Source organism: Zootoca vivipara, chromosome 12 (genome assembly GCF_965207765.1).
Source record: "Zootoca vivipara chromosome 12, rZooViv2.hap1.1, whole genome shotgun sequence".
Taxonomy (NCBI): Eukaryota; Metazoa; Chordata; class Lepidosauria; order Squamata; family Lacertidae; genus Zootoca; species Zootoca vivipara.
In genome coordinates this window covers 4,581,362-4,608,052 of record NC_142595.1, presented here as the reverse complement: position 1 = coordinate 4,608,052, position 26,691 = coordinate 4,581,362, and the positions used below count along the sequence as shown (strand labels likewise).

Below are 26,691 nucleotides of genomic sequence, written 5' to 3'. Positions count from 1 at the left end.
CTATTAAAAAACAGTCAAAATTTAATGAAAAACTGTGAATTTTGTTCTTCATTATTACTTTTTTAGCATTTAAAAATGCCGTCTCCCCTCCCCCCCCAACACAGTTTTATACCTATGATAAGTCAGGTGCTTTTGAAAAAGGCAGAGCTGTAGACTGTAAAAACTAGATAGATACGAGAATAAATGTGGGCTATTTAATATTATAACTCAAAAAAGTATTTTTGTGGAAAATGGGCTACAATGTTCATTGAAAGCGAGGGAAAAAAGAACAAAGCTATGTTGAAATGAGAGGAAACTACAAGAAAACCAAAGATAAATAAATAAATAAATAAACTTTATAAAAAACAAAACAAAAAACAAATAAAGAATCTCATTTTCGTATCCAAATGCATGAAGTAAGATCATGATTGTTACCAGTAAAGAGTTGACATTCTTGAAACAAATATATTAGTCAAATTAATATAATGCATTGCACATTTTTTTAAAAAGGAGACAGACTGGAGAGGAAAGCACATGTATGACTGGAAAGGGAACAGAGGAAAGTCTGGAAAAGCCCCCCCCCCCCCCCGGCCACAGAAGTAAAGAAAAAGAAATATGCAATTATTCAAACATACGTTTAGGTACCAGCTTGGGTGGGTCTTTAACATCGGCTTCACTGTACAATACGGTTGGATCCATAGTATCTCTGTCAGGAGGAGGGTATGGTGGGGGTGGGGGGATCACTAACTGGGGTGGGCCACGTGGGGTGCCTCTAGGAGGCTTTTGTGGCACGTGCCGTCCATTACCTACAGGGGAATCAATTGGAATTTACTAGTTACTTTTATCATCGTCAAATATCTATTGCTTAGTGTTGCTCCGATTGCATGTGAAAACCACTTTTCCCAAACTGCCATCCACCGATTAGCATCTGGACGTGTCGACTAATAAATACTGACTGTTTTAAGTTGTGGGCATCTAGGAAAATCAATCGAACACCGTTTTTCATAATTGTGAGAAAGCCTGCTAGATGGTATAATTTGCAAGTATGGTATTGTGTAGGCATGCTTTGGAGTATTTTTTTAATGATAATCAAAAACTTCAAAGCGTGTGCTCAGAATACCACAAGGTACTGCCTTGTGCAATATATTTTTCCTTACTTCAAGCCCTATTTGTGGTCTTGCATTGTCTGATCAGGTCAGCTGACCCATCATTCTTCCCTTGTATCATATTTTATTCTCTTTCATCCACCTCTCCTACTCAGAGTAGATACATTCAAATCAATTGCCTGACGTAAAGTTGATTTATTTCAATGGGTCTACTCTATTATTTAACTGGATATCACCAAAACACCCATTCATATAAATGCTGTTAAATTCTGCAAACATTCTTAGAAGTTATAATGGAGGCACTGCGACTTATTTCCCTCCAGACATTGCAGAACTACAACTCTCAGAACCCTGACCATGTTGACTGAGGCTGATGAGAACTTGAGTCCATAAACGTCTGGAATGTCACAAGTTCCCCATCCTTGCTATAGCGCTTTAAATTTATGTAAAACATGTCGGCCAACACACACTAAGTGGGGCATAAGTCAACAAGTCATCCCTTGTACTACTGTGGACCATAGCTGCCAAGTCTCCCGTTTTCCCTGGGAAATCCCCGTTTTTCCAGCTGTTCCTAGCTGAAAAAACGGATTTTTTTGTTTTTCCCGTTTATTCTGGCGCGGCGGCCATTTTGGAACTGGGCAGAGCATGCTCAGAAGCGACTTTTTATGCTGCTCTGCCCAGTTCCAAAATGGCTGCAGTGCAACTTCTGGTGCGGTGGCCATTTTGAAACTGGGCAAAGCAGCATCAAAAGTCACTTCTGAGCATGCTCCGCCCAGTTCCAAAATAGCGGCAGCGCTACTTCTGGTCTGCTATTTCCGGCCCGGTTCCTTATTTCTCTGACAGCAACTTGGCAGGTATGCTGTGGACATGTCATTTGTTAGACGTCTACCTTCCTCCAAGGATTGTGGGGTGGCAAATCCCCCCACATACTTTTTCTTGCAAATTAGCTGAGAGCAACAGGCCCAACAACACCAGTGAGCTCCACGGCTGAGAGGGGGTACTGGAATCGTGATCTCCTCAGGCTAAGCCTGACGCTTTGCTCACTAAACCACATGACTGATTCTCTTTCATCCAACATGTTCTGTGCAATGGCATGAAATTATCAGGGTATAATTCAAAACTTTCATTGTCACCAGTAAATATAGAGGTAGAATGAGGGTGGTTGGAAACCATAGGAGCAAACTCTTAGGGGCCAAAGTCCCTTTGCCCCCCCCCATAAAATATTTGAGGGGGCCGGAGACCCCCAAAGTTGATGGCCATTGCCATTCAAATGATGTGTGCGTGCTGCATCCTGTGATTGATTGTGCCGGCCAGGGCTTACCTGGGCCCCCTCAATATATTATTCAGGATGGTACCCCTTGTGGGAAAAGTAAGGTTATACGGTAGCATCCAGAGAGATTAAAGGGATGTACAATGTTCTAAAAATAGTCCTTTATAACAACATTCTTTCTAGATATATAAACAAGCACACCAGTGATACCCAAGCTAATGGATTTCTATTGCTACTTAAAAATTGGAACACTAAATATGAGGTAATTTAGTGGAAATAAAGATAGACATAAAGCCAAACGGTTTCTTCCAAAATGGAAGGCATTTGTAATGTAAGCAATTAAGAGTGTTTATTTATGCATGTACTGGTTGCTTAGGGAACATGAAGCCATCAGATGGAATCTTAAATGCATCACAAAAGCTGTAACTTGATTAATTTAATGTACTGGTTGGTTATTGCTGCTGTGTATGATTTCTCTCATAGGTTTTAGCAATCCATCAAATGGCAGCTTGCTAAGGATGTGACTAAGTATAACACCAACTGATTGCGAAGAATTTTCAGCTGAACCAAATTCATTTGAAATTTGGAAGAGTGTGCTTTTTTATGCCCTGGACTGATTTACAACTTATTATTTCTAGACATGGGACAACTTTGCCTATAATATCCAATATATACTCATGAAACAACAACCATTAATTTGGGTTTTATTGTCCTTGTATATATACAATATACAACACTTTTTCATAAGTAATTTCTGTAGCTAGATAAAGGTGGAGGAATGTTGTCTGAGTACCTAAGAAAGGAATGTTAAAGCAGCAGGAGAGTGCTGTTTAATATTCAACATTACAATAAAAACTGAAATATAACCAATTATTTAACATACACTATATGTTGCACACTCTATCTATCGATCGATCTACTCCAGCAGAGTTCTTCAACAAATTTATAAAATATAGATTATTTCTTATTTCCAGACTTTCATTCTGTCATGTTAATAATTTTCCAGATTACACTGTTTCTTGTCCAGGTGGGAATATGTTACTATTAGTACTAATATGTCACACAACTTGCATTTCAGCATAAAGCACATGCATCAGGTGCAATCATAATGAATCGTTCTTACCAACGGTGCTTTTCCTCTTGTCTTCCATTTCTTCTGTCCTGTTCTGCATTGGAGGAGTCGGTGGGGGAGGGGCACGCCGTTTTTTCTTCTGTAAATCATTTTGCGATTCGCTTGGGGACATCTGCCAAAAATGTGAGGAGAGGGAAACTGTTCTAAGTATTTGAACTATTGCATTTGGAGAACCATAATTATCTTCAACACTTTCAGTGTGTGTGTGTGTGTGTGGCATTATGGGCCACAAAATGGGGTCTTGTAAATCTGTCAAAAATGTTGCATATACAGCAAATAGAATAGCAGAGATTCTTTTTCCCAATGACAGAGTTCACACTGTCTCCTACCCTTTGCAGAATGACCATGATAAAGACTTGGGGAGATTTCTTGGGGGACCCTATTTGTGGGCGATTAAAGCATTATGGACATAGCTAGCTGGATGTGAGAAGGGTGTGCAGACCACATTTTGAGTTGCCTGCCTGGTACAAAGGTTTTGGATGTTGCACGTTGTCTATGTAGCCTGGTGGGCAGTGCTGGGAATGTGTCAGTGGTGCCTATTTGGGTCAATAGAGAGCTATTTGCCACCAAATGTACACATTGCAGGTGAGGACTGCGATTCTTGTAATGATGGCCATGCCTGCAGACACACATTTGTCACATCACATTAGCTTTTTAGGCGTACGGTTAAATCACCTTAGAAGCATACCTAGCTATTAGCTATATTTGTCATATATATATAATGTACTAGTTTCTCAGTTTCTCAACACCATTCACCTCCTTGTGAATTGGGAATCTATTTCTCGAAACTTTGGAGAGATATTTCCTGAAGTGCAGATTTCTGACTGTTTTCCTGGGTACGTGGGCTGCGATCCCAATAGCCCTTCCATTCCAAGAAAGCAATTTCTCTACATGACAGATAAGGTGATGTCTGCCCTTAACAGCTGCAGTTTCATAGCATTCTGGAACTTGAGTGAACATGGGAAGCTTTTAAACGCAACATGTTAAAACCAAAAGGGGTTTTGTGTGTGTGGTTACTTGAATCCTTTGGTCTGGAGGTCATGAGTCTGGAGATCATTCTAGCTTACCTTGCACAGCTGGTGCAAGGATCATCGAGATGAATTATGTGGAGTAGTTTGCAAAAGGGCTATAGAAATGCTATGCTCTATTCCAGGCATCCCCAAACTGCGGCCCTCCATATGTTTTGGCCTACAACTCCCATGACCCCTAGCTAACAGGACCAGTGGTCAGGGATGATGGGAATTGTAGTCCAAAACATCTGGAGGGCCGAAGTTTGGGGATGCCTGCTCTATTCATTGCATGACAGAGTCTGCATACTTGTGCGTGGCACCTCTAGTTAAAAGACTGAGAAGTCTTAACTTATCTGATCAAGGTCACAAAGTCAAACCAGAAGTTTTTCCCCCCGCATGGCCATCACCTCCCTACAGCTCAACTCAATATGCAGAATGTAGTCTTGTTCCATTTCACATATGCAACTTAGTACATGACAAGTATACTATATAACTTTGTTCTGCATCATATGTATCGTAATGTAAATGCCTCCCTCAATTTGTTCTACTCTTTCCTGCACATTTCCCTATACAGCCCCCAGGTATGGTGCTTTGCTCTTGAAATATTTCTTGCAATGTGTGCTTGTATTTTTTGCCATATTCATGCTGGAGAGCCACCACCATCCATCAGAGCAGACATTTACTGCTTAGCATCAGGCAGCTTCAAATTTCACATCCCTCCCCCACTCTTTGCAACACTTAGTTCTGGGCTGAATGTGTCTGTCAGGAAATGATATTCATAAACAAATTCCCTATGTTCAATGACTAAAGTAGTTTTGATTTCCTCTCTCTTTTCACCCAAGGAAGTTACTTTGCAGCACCAAATATTTTCACATGCACTGAAATGCGTAGATTACACATGTCTGCGTATGTTTGTTTTGGCAAGGAAAAAAATGTGGCTTCCTCCATTTCCCTAAATACAGTCCTTTTTGTCACCATCATTTAGAAAACAAGGAACAAACTTATGCAGAAACCTCCAAAACCCACTAGACTTTAATTTGGATTCAGGATTAAAATTTATTTCCAACAATGTTTGATGCTTTTGTGTAAAATAAAAAAAATTCCTTCAGTAGCACCTTAAAGACCAACTAAGTTTTTGTTTTGGTATGAGCTTTCGTGTGCATGCACACTTCTTCGGATGCACATGAAAGCTCATACCAAAATAAAAACTTAGTTGGTCTTTAAGGTGCTACTGAAGGAATTTTTTTATTTTGCTTCGACTCAGACCAACACGGCTACCTACCTGTAACTAGAGCTTTTGTGTAAAGAAAGGGAATAACTTTCAATTAACTTATTTCATTTATATCCTGCCTCTTTCTTTTTGGAACCAAAGGTGAGTTCCCAGGCACTTTTATCTTTTTAAAAAAATATATTTTATTAGAATTTTAAAAGAGAGTTACAAATAATATTATCCAATATCTTTTTTATCCAAACTAAAGCGCTAATCTGGGAAAAAACAGCAACACAGATCGAGAGGGAGAGAGAGAGAATAAGAAGAAAAAATAAAATAAAGAGAAACAGGTAGAGATAGAGAGATAGAAAAACAATTAAAAGGGGAAAAAATAAAGTTAAGAAACTAAAAACTTTAGACTCTCTGCCTGTCAGCTATATATAAACATTATTCAACTCATCCACTCCAACATAACACCCAGCAAGACTACTTTCTATAAACCAACATTATCTTCAGCCTTCAAACCCAAATGTCATTATTTCATTTTCTTCTCCGCACAAGAAGTCTATAACATGTGAATTTTGCCATCTCAGCCAAGTCCAAACCATTCCTCCATTGGCCAATACCAAGTGTAGTAGCCAGACAGTCTCTTATCCAAGCACTGACTAGACCAAAACTGCTCAGCTTCAGAAAAGCTTTTGCATCCTATGCCTTCAGACCAAGCCCTGGCACTGAGAATCTAACAGTGCACTGAGATCCCAAGTAATGGTGGCATGAAAAGTGGGAGATTTGGCACTGTTCCGCAAGCTATTATTATTACACAAATGTAAGAATAAAAAACTGAGTACAACAGGTAAACGATGAACAACACTTTTGCCCGTGTAAGACACCTTTTGGATTTGGCTGCAAGGACAGGGTTTCTGCTCATGGAATGGCTGCTGTACCAGGGGGCTGCCACAACCAGATCATACCCCCTATATTAGATTTCATTCATCGTTATTTGCTAAGTTCTCCTAGGATGTGTGTAAATTAATGAAACTTAATTCAATAAATGAGTATTACTATACTGGTATGCTCATGCTCATGCATCCCTGTCGATTTGCAAGCATTTTAAAAATAGAGTATTGTTGTTGTTGTTGTCATTTAGTCGTGTCTGACTCTTTGTGACCCCATGGACCAGAGCACGCCAGGCACTCCTGTCTTCCACTGCCTCCCGCAGTTTGGTCAAACTCATGTTCGTAGCTTCGAGAACACTGTCCAACCATCTCGTCCTCTGTCGTCCCCTTCTCCTTGTGCCCTCAATCTTTCCCAACATCAGGGTCTTTTCCAGGGAGTCTTCTCTTCTCATGAGGTGGCCAAAGTATTGGAGCCTCAGCTTCACGATCTGTCTTTCCAGGGAGCACTCAGGGCTGATTTCCTTCAGAATGGATAGGTTTGATCTTCTTGCAGTCCATGGGACTCTCAAGAGTCTCCTCCAGCACCATAATTCAAAAGCATCAATTCTTCGGCGATCAGCCTTCTTTATGGTCCAGCTCTCACTTCCATACATCACTACTGGGAAAACCATAGCTTTAACTATACGGACCTTTGTAGGCAAGGTGATGTCTCTGCTTTTTAAGATGCTGTCTAGGTTTGTCATTGCTTTTCTCCCAAGAAGCAGGCGTCACCATCTGCAGTGATCAAGGAGCCCAAGAAAGTAAAATCTCTCACTGCCTCCATTTCTTCCCCTTCTATTTGCCAGGAGGTGATGGGACCCGTGGCCATGATCTTGGTTTTTTTGATGTTGAGCTTCAGACCATATTTTGCGCTCTCCTCTTTCACCCTCATTAAAAGGTTCTTTAATTCCTCCTCACTTTCTGCCATCAAGGTTGTGGCATCTGCATACCTGAGGTTGTTGATATTTCTTCCGGAAAAAATAGAGTATTAGGCACAGGTTTAGCAGCATGCTTCTTTAATAATGCAGGACCTACAATGCAAGACTCAACAGCAGCATCCCTGTTAGATGCCCATCCAGCCTCTGCCAAAGTCCTGTTGCTTCAGTGGCAGCTAGTCTTCTTAAGGGGAAAAGCAGTATGCCAACATCACAACAGCAACAGGGCATGTTTTTGCATTGGGAAACATTCTAGGAGTTTGAAGGCCAATTCACAGTTCAGTTTTGGGGACTCTGGTATAAACAGCACAGCTGGATTCAAATGGCAAAACACTTTGGTAACATTCATTACCGGTAATTGTGAATCCAACATTGTAAGTTGGATTTGGGAGAAAAGTCTGTTCCTGCTGACACTTTTGTTGGTGAAAAGCCCACCTTTTAAACATACGTGCCATTCACAATTGATGTGTTCTCTTCCATTTCAACTTAGGCACTTTTTGGGTGCAAATTCATGATATCTCTTAATGGCTTAACTTCTCCCCATCTCTAAGCATGACCATTCACTTCAGTCCTCTCCAAACCTACGGATGACAACTGATGGAGGGAAACCTCTGAAAGCCACACAGAGCTCTTAAATTTTTCAAAATCCTTTCTTTGTTCTTGAGAAGGCTGTTTATATTACCTTGTCTGGAACAGTCTGGGAAACCCTTACAAGGGATTCAAAAACTTTGGTGTCTACTGCTTGTCGTACAATTATTATCTGCTTTCAGAAAAGTGCAGGTCTTCTAAAATCTCAGTATGGCCTACGCGTCTGACAAGCCTGGTGGACTTTGGTTTATTTGCAGAACATTTCTATGCTGCCAAATTACAAAGCTGCACAGAACAGTATGTTCAGGTTCTGATCATCTTGCCAGCTCCGAATGAAGTGCTTGACGGGGACTGTATGTGGAGGTCAAGCACTTGTATCTTGATCTCAGCCAGATGGTACTTTATGGTCTTATTCCCAAGAGAGGTACCAAAGAGAGGCTTGATAAAACACCTGACAGCTGCTCCATAAACTAACTACCATAAGTGACTGTACTATTGTAAAAGTCATAATACATTTCTGGCATTAGGGGGCAGGGGGAACTCAAAAGGTTTTCTTATATGCATAGTGAATTCAAGGCTGGGACTTTGATGCCTTTTGTCAACAGACAAGACCAAGCCTTAAACCTTTTTGCATGAAAGTAAATTTGTCTGAGAGAGGACAAACTTTTGTCTTTGATACTGCCTTTTGCTTTTGAGTGGACATGTATTGCCTCGGTACAGGTGCACTAAAATACCTTCTAAAAATCTCAGAGGAAAAAACAGTCACATGGAAACCAAGGAAGGCCAAACACAGCTTCAAAATGAGCCAGGAAGTCTCCATTATGTTGTATGGAGAAAGGACTTCCTGGGTTATGTTGGTGCTGTTTTTTGCTTCTTCTCCAATATGTGTCTAACTCAGAATTCATGCATAGCACTCATCAGTGCTGTTTTTCTAAAAAAGAGGTGCCGAAACTCACCCTGTTAGTGCCAGAGAGGTGCCAGAACTGAGTTCTGGTGAGTTCCCGCTGAAAAAGTCATTGCACTCGTAAATCAGAGCTAAGACTTCTTCACTTATTGGCTAAAACACTGAAAAGTGTTAATACCTCACAAAGCATTTGCTTCAAATGGTGTCTGCCCATTTTGTTGCACAGCTTTCATTCTAAAAAAGTTAGATACATGCTTATTTTCTTAATGAAAACTCAGACCCTCTTACAGGTTCTGGGCCTCTTACAGCAGTACCTCTGGATTCCCTCTCCTGCTCCTATTCACATGAGCAAGAAACATCTTTGATAAGCTGAAGAAGAAAAAACAATAGCATAAAGAATTATCAGGGGAAGGGCTTGAATGAGTTGGAAAATATTATTTTAATAGAAGAAGAAGAAGAAGAAGAAGAAGAAGAAGAAGAAGAAGAAGAAGAAGAAGAAGAAGAAGAAGAAGAAGAAGAAGAAGAAGAAGAAGAAGAAGAGAGTAGTTTGGATTTGATATCCCGCTTTATCACTACCTGAAAGAGTCTCAAAGCGGCTAACATTCTCCTTTCCCTTCCTCCCCCACAACAAACACTCTGTGAGGTGAGTCGGGCTAAGAGACTTCAAAGAAGTGTGACTAGCCCAAGGTCATCCAGCAGCTGCATGTGGAGGAGCGGGGAAGTGAACCCGGTTCCCCAGATTACGAGACTACCGCTCTTAACCACTACACCACACTGGCTCTCGCCAGCGCAACCGTATAAATTGCCACTGGTGGTGCAACAATGATGATGAACCTCGGCAGAGGCAAAAAGGATGTGTATGGTCATGGATTAGACCTACAGAAAGAAGACATCCATCCTAGAGAATTTAATGGTGTGTTAACCAGAACGTATCCTGAGCTGACAACTCTTCAAATACACTCAGAAATCACTTCACAGTCGACAGGAGACAGAGAGGAGATATGATAGCCATCTTCAAATATCTTGGGTGGTGGTTGTGGACTCTTCTTTCTTGGAGGTTTTTAAAGCAGAATTTGGATGGTCACCTGTCGTGGATGCCTTAGTTGAGATTCCTGCATTGCAAGGGGTTGGACTAGATCAGGCATAGTCAAATTCAGCCCTCCAGATGTTTTGGGACTACAACTCCCATCATCCCTAGCTAACAGGACCAGTAGTCAGGGATGATGGGAATTGTAGTCTCAAAACATCTGGAGGGCCAAGTTTGCCTATGCCTGGACTAGATGATCCTTGGGGTCCTTTACAACTCTATAATTCTATGACCGCATGCTTAGCAGGAGAACGCTGATGGTTGTGAGCCTTGGTTTTACGTATTTTGCTTTTTTGTTCTGCTGTAACTTTTGACTTTGGATCCATGTTGTGAACACTTCATTGTCAGGGAACACTTTCCAGTGGAAATATTTTGTCAGCAAAAAGGATGGGCGGGTTAAGATTAGTTATCTCCTTGACACCTAAATCAGAAAAACACGATCAGGAGACTTGCGTTTGTTTTTGTCTTCCTTCAGAAAGGAAGGGAAGTTTCTTTTGATTGCAAGGTCTTGTGTGACATATCATCTTAACCTTTCTATTTCCTTTGTTCCCTCAACGTTGAATGGCATCTCTTGTGCATCTCATACTCTCCTGTGAGTAAGAATAGGATTTGTTCTCCTTTCTGAGGCAGGATGCTGTGAATCAGTTTCTCCCATTTGGAGCAAGCTATTGCTCAGGATGCACATTTCCTTCTGCAAAGTTTTCCAGTCTAGCTCCCAGTTATTTTAAGCACCTTCAGGATAGGAAACCTAAGTCAGTTTCCATTGAAGAAGCAACATTGATGCCGCTGTAAAAATAATAATAATATGAACTGACCTCGTGCAGTCAGTTGCAAAATGGGACTACTGAGTTCTTACTTGCTAATATACATAATGGAGGGCTCAGTGAGGCCATTGAGGATAGGTTCACAAAGGAATTTGTTGCAGAGTAACATGTACAGTGGTACCTCTACTTACGAATAACTCTATTTACGAATGTTTCTACTTACGAATGGAGCTCCATCCGCCATCTTGGATGCGGTTTAGATAGGATTTTTTCTACTTACGAATTTTTAGATAGGGTTGCTTCGACTTACAAATTTTTTCTCCCAATGCATTCCTATGGGATTCGACTTACAAATTTTTTTTCGACTTACAAATGGCCGTTCGGAACGCATTAAATTCATAAGTAGAGGTACCACTGTACTCTAAACCATTTGAAACTATTCCTAACTGTAATTTATTTTCTTTTATTCATTTATATACAAAATTCTAGCCTATGTGCTACTCAGGGCAGCTAACAATTAAAGCCAACCATAATATTTTATTCTTTTTACTATAAAATAGTAAAAACACAGATAAGTTTCAGGTGCCAAAGCACAATCAGATTTTTGCCATATGGTGAAACACCATAAGAGAAGGGAGACTGACCGATTCACTTGGGCCGAAGAATTTCACAGTTTAGGTACTGTCACATAAAAGGCCCTTTCTCTAGTTTCTACCATAACTGGAATATGGAGAAGAGCCCCTCTTACAATATAGGCAGAGTGCTATAGAAAGAGGTGGCCCCTAAGTGCTGGTGCCAAATTTTAAAACCCTAAACAGCCTTGGCCCTGTATACCTGAAGGGGCGTCTCTACTCCCATCATTCAGCCTGGACACTGAGATCCAGCACCGAGGGCCTTCTGGCAGATCCCTCAATGTGAGGCTACAGGGAACCAAACAGAGGGCCTTCTCAGTGGTGGTGCCCACCCTGTGGAATGCTCTCCTATCAGATGTCAAGGAGATGAGTAACTATATAACCTTTAGAAGACATCTGAAGGCAGCCCTGTACAGTGTATAGGGAAGCTTTTTAATGTGTAATGTTTTATTATGTTTTTGTGTTAGAACCTGCCCAGAGTGGCTGGGGCAACCCAGTCAGATGGGCGGGATACTACTACTACTACTACTACTCTAATATTACTACAACAGTAGCTTGAACCTAAGCCAATTAAGGCTTTAAGGGTCATCACAACTACTTTGCGCTGTGCCTTGAAACAAGTCCATAACCAGCACAGCCCTTGAAGGGCAGATGTAATATGACTTTCTACAACAAAAACTGAGAAGTATAGTTTTTGTAAAAATGCTGAGACAGCTTTGTTAGTGATCCCTATCTATCCTCTTCACATAACTCACTGTTGCTTAGTCGACAATCAGAATGCAAACAGGTTTGAGTAGCCTAGACATGCTTGTGTGTGAGTTGTTTTACTTTAAGCTGCTCTGAGACTCATGCTTGAAGAACAGCCGATAAATAATATAAATCACATTGATAAATCAAATCAAATGAATGAATATAAATAATAGAATCATAGAATTGTAGAGTTGGAAGGGACCACAGGAGTCATCTAGCCTCAGCTTTCAATTTTGTAAAGAAAACTCACATTTGCCCATGTATATAAGACACCCGCGCATAATAGAACCATATTCATCGTCACAAAGGAAAGACAAGTCACAAGTGACAGCTGAAATTTACTGAATGTATTTGAATACATATAGAAGATGTTCCCTCTGCCAGTTGGGACTCTTCTGGTTTCGTCAAGGAAACAGAACATGTTTCTTCGTTAATCTAAAAAAGGCAGCCTTAGCACAGTGGCTCATAGAATCCTATCCTCTCTAATTAATAGGGAAAGAGTGAAAGAAATAAATTCAATGGGAGTATATTAAGGCCTAAGCATTACACTTTTATTTTATGTTTTAAGAAAAATCAAATCTCTACAGCACAGGTGGACAACCTGTGGCCCCGCGACCACATTTGGCTCCCGATCTCATTGTACACAGCCCCTCTGCTTCCTGAAACTGCTCTATTTTTCCATGCCACCAGAGTTCCTTCCTTCCTTCCTTCTTCCCCTTCCCTTCCTCTATGTATCCCTCCTAATTTTTCTGGCATTTAAAAGTGTTTTTCCTCTTTCTATGGCTGGAATGTAGCCTGCTATATAAATGTACGATTCACATTTGTTGCCCAACCCACTGTTTGCCATTGGCTTTGCCCATGAGGAAATATGGTCCTGAAGCAGCAGATGCTTTCCCAAACATCCATGCACTTTGCAGATATTGTGTCTTTTTTACAAACTGAAGGACTGGAGGAGCCTCCTGCTGCTCCTTATGAAAATATTACGACTCACTGAAGGCTCAAATTATTGTTAGCATATTTTAACCATAATGTCTTTTTAAATCATGGTATGTACATTGTATTTTAAAACATAATGCTACTGCACACTTAAACGACTATAGTGTAAACATAACTTGTATATGTACTGGGAAACCAAATATATTGTGCGACTCACTTCATTGTGTGATATTGACTTGACTGTGGTGGTCTGGAAAGCCATTTCCCTTCCCAGGGAAATGGAGTTGCGGGCTAGAGCCCGCCTCGTGAACGGGGATGTGGCTAGCCCCCCCCCCCCGCATCATAAGGAGTCCCCTCCGTGTCACACCCCAGGCCGACCAATCCAGGCAGTGGGGGGCGTGGCGTGCTCTATTTAGGCAGCCACGGGCAGGAACTTGCCCCTTTTTCTGGTTCCCGCTCATGCAGTTCTCTCACCCTCCCTCCCTCCCTCCGATTAGGCTCTTATCCTTTGACCTTGCTATGGACCTCGGTTGGTCGCCTGTTGAAGGGGCCTGGTAGGATTTTTTTTTTCCACTTGGCAAACTGCCACCAGCCATTTGGTTTTTTCGCCTACCTTGAAGCAAATCATCACAACTTTGTAAGGTTTGGCGGTTAGGCATTGGAGACTGGAGGGGAGGGGAAGTAGTGGCCGTCACCTACCCCTCCTAATTCAAGGGTATTCCGTTAAAGGAATCCGGGGTGTGTGGTCTGCATACGAAGCCCCAGATGGGAGACTAGGGCCATGGCACGACCTTTTTTGGTGACCCTGGGGGAACTCGAGTTGGTTTGCATCGATGGGGCTCCCCCTACTGGTGGTTAACCCTTTTGAGACTTCCTGCATGTGGGTAGGAGTCAGATATAGGTGGTTTGGTTCCAATGCCAATGCCTGGTTACTCACATTCAGTAACCAATAAAGCTGTGACCTTTTTTAGCCCATTAACCTAAAATACTGATGTCAAGTGTCTTTTTTCCAACAAAGGGGCCTTGCCAGACAACTGAACCCACAGTAGCTCCAAGGTGTGCCTGAATACATCTGTTAACTAAAGAAATATTTCTCTGTTAACAGTTAAGCAGCGAAATGGCTGGATTGGCACCATCAATTCACCTGTGCAACTCCAGGCTCATAGGTGCCATACCCCAGTCTTGTCCAGGTAAGCTGCAGCAACACGGAGCCAGGAGGGCAGCTCTGCAGCTCAACTCCACCCAACAGACTACCTCTGGTTATACCTGAAATGCATTAAGCGCTTGCAATAGGTCTTCAAATAAATAGTTTTAACTTTCTTTGATAACTGGGCTTACTCCAAAGTAAATGTGTGCATACTACTGCAGCCTCAGTCATGCCTAACTTTAGGAGGATTAAGGGTCAAGTTAAAGAGTTTCCTGATATGTGTACCTACCCTGTCACAGAATAGGTACAATAGGTATGAAGCCTATTACGGTATATATTTTTTAAATTTCTATTCTGTATTTTTTTCTTGGTTCTTAATAAAATGAGAAAGAATTTTCTGTTTCTCCCTTTTTAAAACATGGAATGTATTTTCCTTTTCCTATTAAAAAAAAAATCCTGCAGTCTCTCTGAAAATAAACATGTTCTCCCATTGCAGGATATTCCTGTTAGTAACAGTTGTACACAAATAAATGTCTGTACACAAACATCTTATCTTTTTATGGAAGGAAGTCAATTAATAAGGAATTGACGTTCTTCCTTGGGGATGGAATGCAAGTTCATCCCCATAAACTAAAGAAATAAATGAACGCGCTGGCATTTTCACAGACTGGATAACCTACGCACCTTTTAAGTTTTGTCTGTTGGTGTTTCCAAACAAACAGTACCCCTGTTGCTTCCTTCCTGTATAATGCTGCCTTTTCTTTCTTTCCCCCTGAGGGTTGATTTCCATGTTATGAGTTTCATTCAGGAGAGTTAGTCCAGTTGATGTGGAGTAAATTTATTCTGGTGTCTACATTAAGTCAAACAGTTAGGCCAAACCAGATTCTGTGACTTAACTAAACCTAAATACAAGCATACAAGCATATCCGGCAATGTTTAGTCACAGAAGGAGCTTCCAAGTATACTTTCAGAAACAAAAAGCAAGGCAAATGTAGCTCCTGGTAGGTGAGCTGAGTAGAAAAAGACTTTGGCCTGTTTCTGTGGGTTTTTTTTTTAGAATTAAGGAGTCTACAGCATTTAGCCTGACATGTTGCATCCAGGCCTCAGCAATGCAAGCTATTACAAAGACAACTTCCTTTTCATAACTACAGGTTCAGCTTTCATAACAATTCAGAGTTTCAGAAATACACAAAACATCACAAAATCAGGCTAACGGTATTGCTTTAATAGATTTTTGAACTTTCCTCATGGCTACTTTTGCTTTTTATAGAATCACATTATTGTTAATTGCCCACTTAGGATACCACTTCTTGTGTCTAATGAAATGAGTGCTAGTTCTTTGATATTTTTTTCCAACAAAAATCTAACATGGATACCCCTCTGGAATTCTGACTAGGATAAACTATTTTTGGAACACAATTTACAGTACTTATCAGACACAATATTATAAAAAACACTATACTATGCTTTGATCATGCGACAGTGCTCTGAAATAAACTTTATTTACGTCATCTCCCTAAGGACATTGTAATTTAGGGGCATTTTCAGGTACCTAAAATACTTAACATGAAAGCCATGTCTTAAATTTTAGGAAGGTACAAGAAACTGGTACCCAGGTCTAAAAAAAACCCTTACTTTTTGGGTCTGAAACACTTTCATGACAAGATCTAGGCCTACTTGATGGTGGCCCTCCATTTGTGGAATGGCCTCCCCAGTGAGATGCATCTGACTCCCTCACTGTTGACTTTCAGGGAATTTTTAAAAACACTCCTGTTTAACTCAGGCATTTGATGGCATTCCTGTTTATCTAAGCATTAGATAGTTGAAAGTTCTGTTCCCAGTTTGAGAGTAGGTGACTGCTTTTAAGAGTTTTAATGTGTTTTTAGAAAGTTCTTTTAACCTGTTTTTGAGAAGGTTGCTTTTAACTATTTTTTGCAGTTTTTATTGAATTTAGAGTATGGACATGTTTGCCGCCCAGCACTCCTCTGGAGGAAGATGCAGGATATAAATTTAATCCAAGGATATAACTCAACAATAAAAGGATCTGCTACCACTCTGCATCTCCTTCACCACCTATAATGTTTTCATGCAGCCTAGGAATATGCGTGTCACAGGAAAAGCATGGGAGACACACACAAACCATAAAAGATCACAAGGTTCATTCAGACCTTCCTTTTCCTCTCAGGACCAGCTACTAAAAATATGGACACAGGGGTTTGAATCTACCGTGGGAAGCCTAAATAACGTGCCATGTGATCACTGTGTACTTCCCAGAGGAGGAAGGAACACAAAAGCATTCCAAGCCCAGGAGTTCCTTTCAGCATAGATATTTGACCATACTCCAGACATTTCTGTTTTGACTACTTAATCTCATGCATTTTCTAGGCCAGGCATAGGCAAACTCGGCCCTCCAGATGTTTTGGGACTACAGCTCCCATCATCCCTAGCTAACAGGACTAGTGATCAAGGATGATGGGAGTTGTAGTCCCAAAACCTCTGGAGGGCCGAGTTTGCTTGTGCCTGTTCTAGGCTGAAGAATGATATGAAGACTAGCCCTCACTGCTCTAAATGCCCCTAGCCAAATTTTGCAAACAGGTTCATTTATTTAAATATAGCTTGTGCTGAGTTTTCATGATTTCGTTCACCTTGCTATACAGTCCTTACCTGACTCTGTGTTTTCTCTGGACTGCTGGTCTCCCCACCCTGCATCTGAGGAATCACCACTGGGGGTGGAGGAGCTCTACGCTTTTTCATTTCGGTGCTTCCAGTAATTCCTGAGATGTTCCCCAAAGACTGTGATGGACCCAAAGTAAAGGAACGTGAATCCACTGAAGAAGAATGTGGAGCTGTTGCAACTCCCTGTAAGAAAATAAATTAACAATCTCATTAAAATCTCTTAAATATGACGTTTCAGTCAGTCCCTAAAATATATATCTTGGCAGGGGGGAAATGCCACCTCACACTAACCCATCTTGGACATCTTCCTCTTGTGTTTTTAGGTGCATTAGATGTCGCTGCTAATACAATGTGGCCAAATCTCCAGGAAGAGGGAAGTCACTTTCCCCACTTCCCTCACCTGCCTGGATCCCACCTTCTCCAAGGATGGAGAGCAACAGGTCAAGGGGTAGGGGTGCTGTGTATGCAAGAGTGTGAGAGCTTGGCTGATGCTGGAAGCTGGATACGCAGAAACATGTCTTGCTCTGTGCTGGACTTTGGGGCTCCCCTAGAAACCTGGTGGGAAAATCAAAGGGGGATCCTAGGCAGAAACTTTGTGCCTGAGCAGAGTGGGGTGCTGTCCCGTGAAGGAGAAAGAGGATGCTAATGGGAGCTGGTGGAGGCCTTTACAAAATCACAGCATTTACAGCTTCACTCCATCAGAGATGGGCCTTCATTGGTATGCTCTAAACATGCCTCACTATCCTCTTACAGACATTAAAAATTCATGAAAAATATGGATTCAGTCCCCAAGAACTCATCCATGTCCTTTAAAGGACAAGGATAAATGTCTTTGAGCAAATATGTTAGAATTCTAAGAACAAAAACGTAATTCTAAATCATGCAAAAAGAACATGTTTAATATTTAAAACGTAAACATGATATAAAAATGTCACTTGTCAATATCTTTGTGTGCACTTGATGTCTTCTTATATCTCATTCCATTCATAATAAATTTCCTTTCCTCATGACTGACACACAATGAAGAAAAGCTTGCTTCCCACAGCCAGCTAGCCACAAATCCCACAAGACAGGCCAGTGCAGATATAACACCCCAACCCTTTGACAATGATACAGGCCAAGGCCACAGTTAAGGCATGTAAAAAGTGGAGATGCAAAAACTGAAAGTGGCAACATCGACTTCACTAGATAAAATGTGATATGAATTGTCAGGGCTGACAGGCTTCTTCTCTTCACACAATCACCACAAAAGTATATTGATGTTTTTATAGTCTATTTATATACAGAATTTACAACGGGCCATTAGCACACAATGATCATTCATCAGAGTCACTCAGTTCAGATCTCTGCCGACCCAGAAAATGGCAAATTCTCCCGGTCTTTCACCCCTCCTCTTCTCTATACACCTTGCTTAAACCTTCCCCCCAATTCTGAACTGGAACTTAACCCTTGTTGCTCCTGTGAATTCCTTGGCTCCATAACCCTCCCTGTCTGTTCCTCTAGAGCAAGCATCCCCAAACTGCGGCCCTCCGGATGTTTTGGCCTACAACTCCCATGATCCCTAGCTAACAGGACCAGTGGTCGGGGAAGATGGGAATTGTAGTCCAAAACATCTGGAGAGCCGAAGTTTGGGGGTGCCTGCTCTAGAGTGACTTGAACAGCTCTCTCCTCATTATCCCGCTTTGACACACCTCTTCCTTCCTCCAACCCTAAGTCTTCCCCTCCCTCTGGGGAACTTGAAACCTCTGGCTCATCCCTGAAATGAATGTCTACTCTTTAAAAGCATGCATAGAAGGATACAGAAATATTCACGAGAGGGTTACCCTGATTGGACAGTTTTAAAGGGGAATGGAGCAAATTCATGGATGATACGGCTGTCTGTGGCTGCGGCTTACAATGGCTGGATGATTTCCAGTATCAAGAGGAGTCTGCTTCTGAATACCAGTGGAAGTGTCTCCCTCGGAAGGTGGTGGACTCTCCTTCACTGGAGGTTTTTAAGAAGTTGGATGGCCATCTGTCATGGATGCTTTAGTTGAGATTCCTGCATTGCAGGGGGTTGGACTAGACAACCCTTGGGGTCCCTTCCAACTCTACCATTCAGTGAGTGCTACTGCACTCATTTACAGGCATCTGGTTGACCACTGGGAGAACAGCATTCTGGATTATATATACTTTTAGTCTCATTTTAGCAGGTACACTGGTAGTCTTGTGCTGAGAATCGCGCACCATCGTGGCTTATGATTCTCATTATATACGAGCCATAGTTTACTAATATACGAGCCATAGTTTACTAATTCAGATGAAATAGCAAACTATATCTTGCCACAAACTGGGATTGAAAAATGCTAATCTCTGCACACAAGAGAAGGAGGAAGTATACAAGTCCAAATCTCATCTGAATGCAGTCTTTCTCTGGCAAACTGTATGTTACCACAATTTCTCTCGGACAATTTGAACTCAGCTCAGACTCTCCACTAAACTTAGAAACAGGCAAGACATAAAGTGGGAGATTCATTATACTTTTATTTTACAATATTTTTAACATCAGAGTACACAGTCTTTGTGCTCTAAGCCTCTTGTACTTGAAAAAGGTCCTGATTTGGTTTTATTTAAATTTAGAATATGTAGACTATTACTCCTCTCCCGTCCAAGGTTTTCTAATCTCTGTAGCCAGCTGCTCAAAATGTTTACATTTGAAGGACTCTATCTATATGCACTAAAAGAATCTCTACTCACTATCTCATCTTAACAGATGCCAGATGGAAGGTAAAAAAAAAAAAAGGTCTCCTTCTGGAAACTCTTGATTAATTGTCTTCAATGTGTTTTTAATCCCAGTTGGTTAAATATATTTCCATTAGGATTTTTAACAATGCAAACCAGTGTTACTACAACCTGCAGGCCAGTTTCTAGTATTATCTGAAACACTGTGGATCCAGCATAAAAACCTGGAATTGGAATTAAATTACACCAGAGTATGTCATTAAGCGTTTCCGTGCGCTGCTCTGGTTCGCCAGAAGCGGCTTTGTCATGCTGGCCACATGACCAGAAGCTGTATGCCGGCTCCCTCAGCCAATAAAGTGAGATGAGCGCCGCAACCCCAGAGTCGGTCACGACTAGACCTAATGGTCAGGGGTCCCTTTACCTTTACCTTTATGTCATTAAGCAAACTGAGATTCTACTAAATTTTATGTTAACTGTGCAAATGCATATATTAATTACAAAGCTGATGATCATCACCTCCCACTTTCATAGTCTGAATCCAAAGGACTATTTTAGGCATGCCTAAGGATTTGGGTGTGCCCAGTAGGATTTTTGCTATTTTTCTTTGACCATTTTAGGTTTTTAGCAAATCTCTGCCCTTGTCTACCATTCCTTTCCAAGCTTCTGTAACATTTTATACATGACAATCCTGTGCCAAATTGTCTGTTCCCATGGAACTTGTCAGCCCAACCCCAGTATTTCACAAATTTTAATTCGTTGGGGTGTGTGTGTGTGTGTGTGGTACATCTGAGGGGGCAATAGAGGAGAGCCACTTAACTCAAATGAGAAGAATCCATGCCAACATATAGAGGACATATCTTTTTCATACTGTATATCTATGTTTCTATACTTCCTGCCAACCTAGCAGTTCGAAAGCACGTCAAAATGCAAGTAGATAAATAGGAACCGCTACAGCGGGAAGGTAAACAGCGTTTTTATGTGCTGCTCTGGTTTGCCAGAAGCGGCTTTGTCATGCTGGCCACATGACCTGGAAGCTGTACGCCGGCTCCCTCGGCCAATAATGCGAGATGAGCGCGCAACCCCAGAGTCGGTCACCTAATGGTCAGGGGTTCCTTTACCTTTATGTTTCTATACTACTTGGTAAGTACCGTATATCCCAGGTCAATTTATTTTTACTGAATGTACTTTTCACAGTCTAATTTAATTTTAATGACATAAAGGAACTTGCTAACTTGGTTATTTGGATGTATTCCCTGTGGGGAGTATATAATATAACCTGGGGGGGGGGGACTTGTTAGTCTTTTGCAGCAAAGCCACCAAGCGTCTAACAGATTTACAAAGATCAACAAATTGAAATCATAAGCCTTTGTGAACAAAAAAACCCAACAACTCTATGAGATATTGAATACCCACCCTCCCCCTCTTCTTTGTTGTTGGTTAAACAGGACTGAGTTCCATCAGAACAATGAAATAGACCATTGCACCTCAACTTGCTTGCACTTAGTGTTTGATTATTATTATTGCACCAGCACCACCCAGAGGCCATGTTAGTACTTACATCAAGGTACAGCTCACTTTCTGTTGTGGACTTTAAAGGTTCTTCACTGCCATAATCCCCAGCCATCCTCATTGAACACTCTTCTGCCTAGAAAGCAAATAAACACTCTGTTACGACCACTCCAAAAGTGGTAAATACATTACAGGCTGCTAGCTAAAAACAACAGACCATTAAAACACACTGTGGATGGGAAAGCTAGGGACCATTTGCCTAATATCTGGAAAAGCAGGCCATGATGGGAGTTGAAACCAGGACTGGAGAGGATTCCAGTTCATGCCCAGGGCCGTCTTAAGCATATCCGGTGCTATGGTGCAAAGATCCCTCTGGGCCCCCCCTTTCCCAGAGTTGTCAACCTTTTTTTTAGGGCTGGAGGAGGTGGGCAGCGGCTGGAGGGTGGCTCCTCCAGCGGGGAAGAGGTGGAGGCTGGACGCGGCACCTCCCAGCTCAGCTGGCCACTTTCATGCCACAGTGGCCACGGCAGGCAGCACACTGAGTGAGCGGGCCTGCACAGAGCAAGCGAGGGCGCATTGTGCCACTTCCGCACAGTACGGCTCAGTTTTTCCCCTTTTAGCCTTCTGGCGCCCCACAGAATTTGGCGCCTGCAGGCTAAAAGGGGAAAAACCAAGCCGCCACTCTGCGGGAGCGGTGCACGCAGCCTCGCTCACTCAGCGCGCTCGTTCGGTGTTCCCCGGACTCTCGCCTGGCGCTCTCCATAACTTGGAGCCCTGCGCCACTTGCCTCTATGGGTAAGACGGGCCTGTTCATGCCACATGCTGGAGTGAACCTTCCCCTTTTGCTCTCCTCAGACCCATGCTAGGCTCAGAATGCTGATCTGTGGATTACGCCACATAATCAATGGAATGAACTGTGTGTGGGTCCACACAGCATTTATGAGGTGGTCAGATGACTGGCTCTTTATTTCTTCTGAATACCAGCTGACAGAAACCACAGGAGAGGGAAGTGTCATTTCTTTTGGACTTGGTCCTCACCCATAGGGAGGAACTGACTGATGAAGCAAAAGTTCAGGGTACCTTGGGAGGAAGTGATCATGTCCTCTTGGGTGTCATGATACAGAGGCAAAGGAAAGCGGAGTACAGTAAGATATGCATTCAAGACTTAAAGAAGGCCAATTTCAAAACGCTGAAGGAACTACTGGGTGAGATTCCACAGTCAGAAATACTCAAAAAAAGAGTGCAAGATGGATGGGAGTTTCTTAAAGGTAAAATATTGAATGCACAAAGGCAGACAATTTCAACAAGAAAGAAAAGTGGGAGGCACCTAAAGAAACAGGTGTGACTGCATAACAAGCTTATGGATGAGCTGAGATGAAAGAAGGGTATGTATAAAAAATGGAAGAAAGCAGAAATCATGAAGGAAGAGTCTACAGAAGTAGCCAACAGTTGCAGGGTGAAGTTCAGGTGAGTCAAAGCTCAGAATGAACTCAGGCTTGCAAGAGAAGATCAAAATAATAAAAAATGTTTCTTTGGCTATGTTTGAAGCAAGAGGAAGAACAAACAAGTAGTAGGTCCCTTACATGGAAAAGATGGAGAAATGTTACTGGGTGCCAGAAAGAAGGCAGAAGCGCTAACACCTACTTGCCTCTGCTGTCATTCAAAAGGAAAGAAGGCCCAACCTGAATCATAGAATTGTACTAGATGACCCAAGTTCTTCCTGATGTTTAGTCAGAATCTACTTTCTTGTAGCTTGAAGAAATTGGGTTCAAGTCCTATCCTCCAGAGCAGGAGTAAACAAGTTTGTTCCATCTTCCATGTGACACCCCTTAAGATAGCTGAAGATGGCTATCATATCTCCTCTTTTACAGGCTAAATATACCCAGCTCCTTCAACCATTCCTCATCAGGCTTGGTTTCCAGACCCTTGATCATCTGGGTCGCCCTTCTAGGTTTAAAGAGATCATATAAATGTTTCCTATTATTTCCTACGTCTCCCAGAGTTAACAACTTGTTGTTGTTGTTGTTTAGTCGTTTAGTCGTGTCCGACTCTTCGTGACCCCATGGACCATAGCACGCCAGGCACTCCTGTCTTGCACTGCCTCCCGCAGTTTGGTCAAACTCATGTTTGTAGCTTCGAGAACACTGCCCAACCATCTTGTCCTCTGTCATCCCCTTCTCCTAGTGCCCTCAATCTTTCCCAACATTATTTCCTGCGTCTCCCAGAGTTAACAACTAAGTTTTGAAAAGATCAATGTGTATCCTGAGATTCTCAGCGTGTCTTTTTTTATATGATCTCTTTAAACCTAGCTGATGAAGGTGAAGACACCAAAACAGGGCCCTGTCTGACTACAGATTAATGATTGAGACTGTAAGATTCTTACATCAAACACGACATTGATATATCCTGATTTTGGACTAGCATGAATTTGACTCAATTTAAAGACTTTCATATTTAATGCTGTAACAGATTATTGCTTTGTATCTATCCTTGTAAAGTTACAATCCCTGTATGACTATATGTATTCTTGTTTTTACCATTCATAATTGATTTGTGAGTAGGGACTATTCTCACTATTGAATCTTATATTGGCCTGAGTTCTTAGTCTGTTTTTTTTATTATTATGATTGGTGCATTTACTAACCAGAAAACAAAACCATTCTTAGTCTGCTGGGTTTAGGTTTAGGTGTTCAAACAAACCACACTCTGACTAAAGAAAACAACAGTGGTGTCCTGTATGGATTAGGCCATACCTGTTAAAGTAAGAGAAAGTAGTTTCCTGCTATCCATTCTTAGAAAAGGCATCAGCAGTCACTTTGATTCAGTAAGTTTGTTTACAGCCATATACCTAACTGGTAAAGCTATAAACATATACTAAGGAGGAGGCATGGGGGAAATGCATGTGCAGCAATGGGAACAATTAGTTTAATAAATTAAACTAACTGATAGTGTCTGTATGGTTTTGTCATGGCCGTTGGCTAACCCAAACTTGGCCCTCCAGATGTTTTGGGACTCCAATTCCCATCATTCCTGACCACTGGTCCTGTTAGCTAGGGATGATGGGAGTTGTAGTCCCAAAGCATCAGGAGAGCCAAGTTTGGCCATGCCTGGTACAATAAAGCTTATCTACATCTACAGTAAATTAAGGGAGACATTTACCTTAATGTTCATTTTATTAGTCTTGAAAAATCCCAGAAATCGTTTCTTTTCTTTTTCTGTTGTGTCACAGCTAGTTGAGTATCTTCTTGTTTCTGTAACACACACAATGTGTCATAACTACTCCAGCACAAATGATCAATTAAAGAATTTAAAAATCAGCTTACTAACTTTGAGGGTAGAAATCAGTAGCTGTTAGCACAGCAACATGCACAGGTTTAACATGTGCTATTTCAACTTTACGCATTTGATGTCCGGTCGATTGAAATCACACTAATTCAAAGCACGGAGGGTGGATAGCCTGAAAGCTCTTTTTGTACAGGGTTTTGCCAGCACAGGAGAGCTTTTAAGCTCTTTGCTTTGCTTACTGAGTTCTGGGATGCTCTTGCAAGATCTTGTGGAAACTAGGGCCAGCCAGACAAGATCTTGTGAGGTATCCCAGAGTTCAGCAAGCAAGGCAGATAGCTTAAAATGCTCACCCCAGAATGTAAACCCTGCACAGGAGATTGTACAGTACACAGATTTATACACAAATTAATTCTAATCAATGTTACTGCAATATTAATTGCTCACAGGAGGGAGAGGTCATGCATTGTTTTTCCAAGATACTAATTTAGACCTTACTTGCATGTTAGTCTTAAACTTCATTATTAAACATTCAGGATTAGAACCACTACTAATATTCTCCTATACTCACTACTGCATTTACCCAACCAAATATATGTAAGTCTGTGATAGGTCAATATCAAATGTTTCACCATGACACATTTGGTGATGAGGCCACAGATTGAACCTTGTATAACTGTTCATATTTCTCTAGAGAAGTTGGATGAGAGTTTGCTGAATAGCTAAACCGTGGGCCAGATTATATGTGACACAAAATAGTCTGGTGTGCCTGCCACATTAAACTATAGGTAGAATAAACTATGCTTTAATGTAAGCAAGCCACGTTGCTGCATACCGCAGGAGTTTGGGACATTTCACTTCTTACCAACTGCTACTACACTGCAAGGAAGCAAGCCATGGTCTAGTTTATCGTGTAATCCAAACACAGGACTGTGCATTGTCTAGCTCAGTGTTTCCCAACCAGTGTGCCTCCAGATGTTTTGGGACTACAACTCCCATCATTCCTGACCACTGGTCTTGCTAGCTAGGGATGATGGGAGTTGTAGTCCCAAAACATCTGGAGGCACACTGGTTGGGAAACACTGGTCTAGCTCAGGCATAGGCAAACTCGGCCCGCCATATGTTTTGGAACTACAATTCCCACCATCCCTTACCACTGGTCCTGTTAGCTAGGGATCATGGGAGTTGTAGTCCCAAAACATCTGGAGGGCTGAGTTTGCCTATGCCCGGGTCTATCTCCAAACAAACCACAAGCAGAAACCAAAGACAATGTCAATGACAATGGCTTCCTTTCTGGCGGGTCAGCATTGTTTATTGGCGGCGGCCAGGCACGTGACAATGCAAATCGCCCTTCTCGTCACCACACGTCGTGGCAAAATTTAGACAAACTAAACTAAAATTTAGACAAACTTAAAGAAGCTGGCTGGATGAGGTCAACCTGAAACTTGCTGAGCAAAGGATTGTGCTGGCAGAGAAATCAGCGGCTTGTGAAGCCTTATTACAGGAGATTGCAACCAACACAGCAATTGGCAAGTGTTTCTTACAGTCATAATTATATAGTCAATATAGGGCGGCACAGAGTTAATTTTTTAAACTTTTTTAATGGTGGTGTGCCTCGTGATTTTTTTCATGGAACAAGTGTGCCTTGGCCCAAAAAAGGTTGAGAAACACTGCCATAGGGCATCTCAAAACGATTCACAATACAAAACACATAGAGAGAAAGCAACTACATATTTAAGAACAGCTAAATCATTTGCATATATAAACACAAATTCTCAAGCACACACTTTTTTTAAAAAAAAGCTCAGTTCAAAAACAATGCAAATCCAATGCAAATGTAACTAGAATAAAACTATCCACTTAGAAGGCCTCTTGAAAGACGTACGTCTTTGACAGGTGCCAAAAAGTTGAAAGAGAAGACATCTGTCTGATATCTAATAGGAGGGAGTTCCAAAGAATAGGTGCCGCTGCACTAAATATCCAATTTCAGCATTGTGCAGAATGAGCCTCCTGATAGGATGGGAAGCAGAATGCCGTGATCAGTTGGGTATGCAGAGGATGAGGCAATTTTAAGATATCCTGGTCCCCAGCCCTATCAAATAGAATTACAGTTGTACC

General features: G+C 41.7%; 1 protein-coding gene across 19 annotated transcripts in view; it reads right to left on the bottom strand.

Moving 5' to 3' along the window:
* Positions 1-26,691, bottom strand: part of COBL (cordon-bleu WH2 repeat protein) — a 106,157-nt gene that overhangs the window by 38,049 nt on the left and 41,417 nt on the right. For 13 of the 19 annotated variants that reach the window (XM_035136100.3, XM_060282184.2, XM_035136101.3 and 10 more), the window contains 5 exons: positions 24,451-24,542; positions 21,341-21,427; positions 17,050-17,244; positions 3,479-3,599; positions 615-785 (listed from right to left, as the gene is read on the bottom strand). In XM_035136100.3, the coding sequence (XP_034991991.3) occupies positions 615-785; positions 3,479-3,599; positions 17,050-17,244; positions 21,341-21,427; positions 24,451-24,542 (666 nt within the window). The remainder of the gene's footprint in view (positions 1-614; positions 786-3,478; positions 3,600-17,049; positions 17,245-21,340; positions 21,428-24,450; positions 24,543-26,691) is intronic. The other 6 variants (XM_060282187.2, XM_088655940.1, XM_088655938.1 and 3 more) reach the window with 1 other exon arrangement.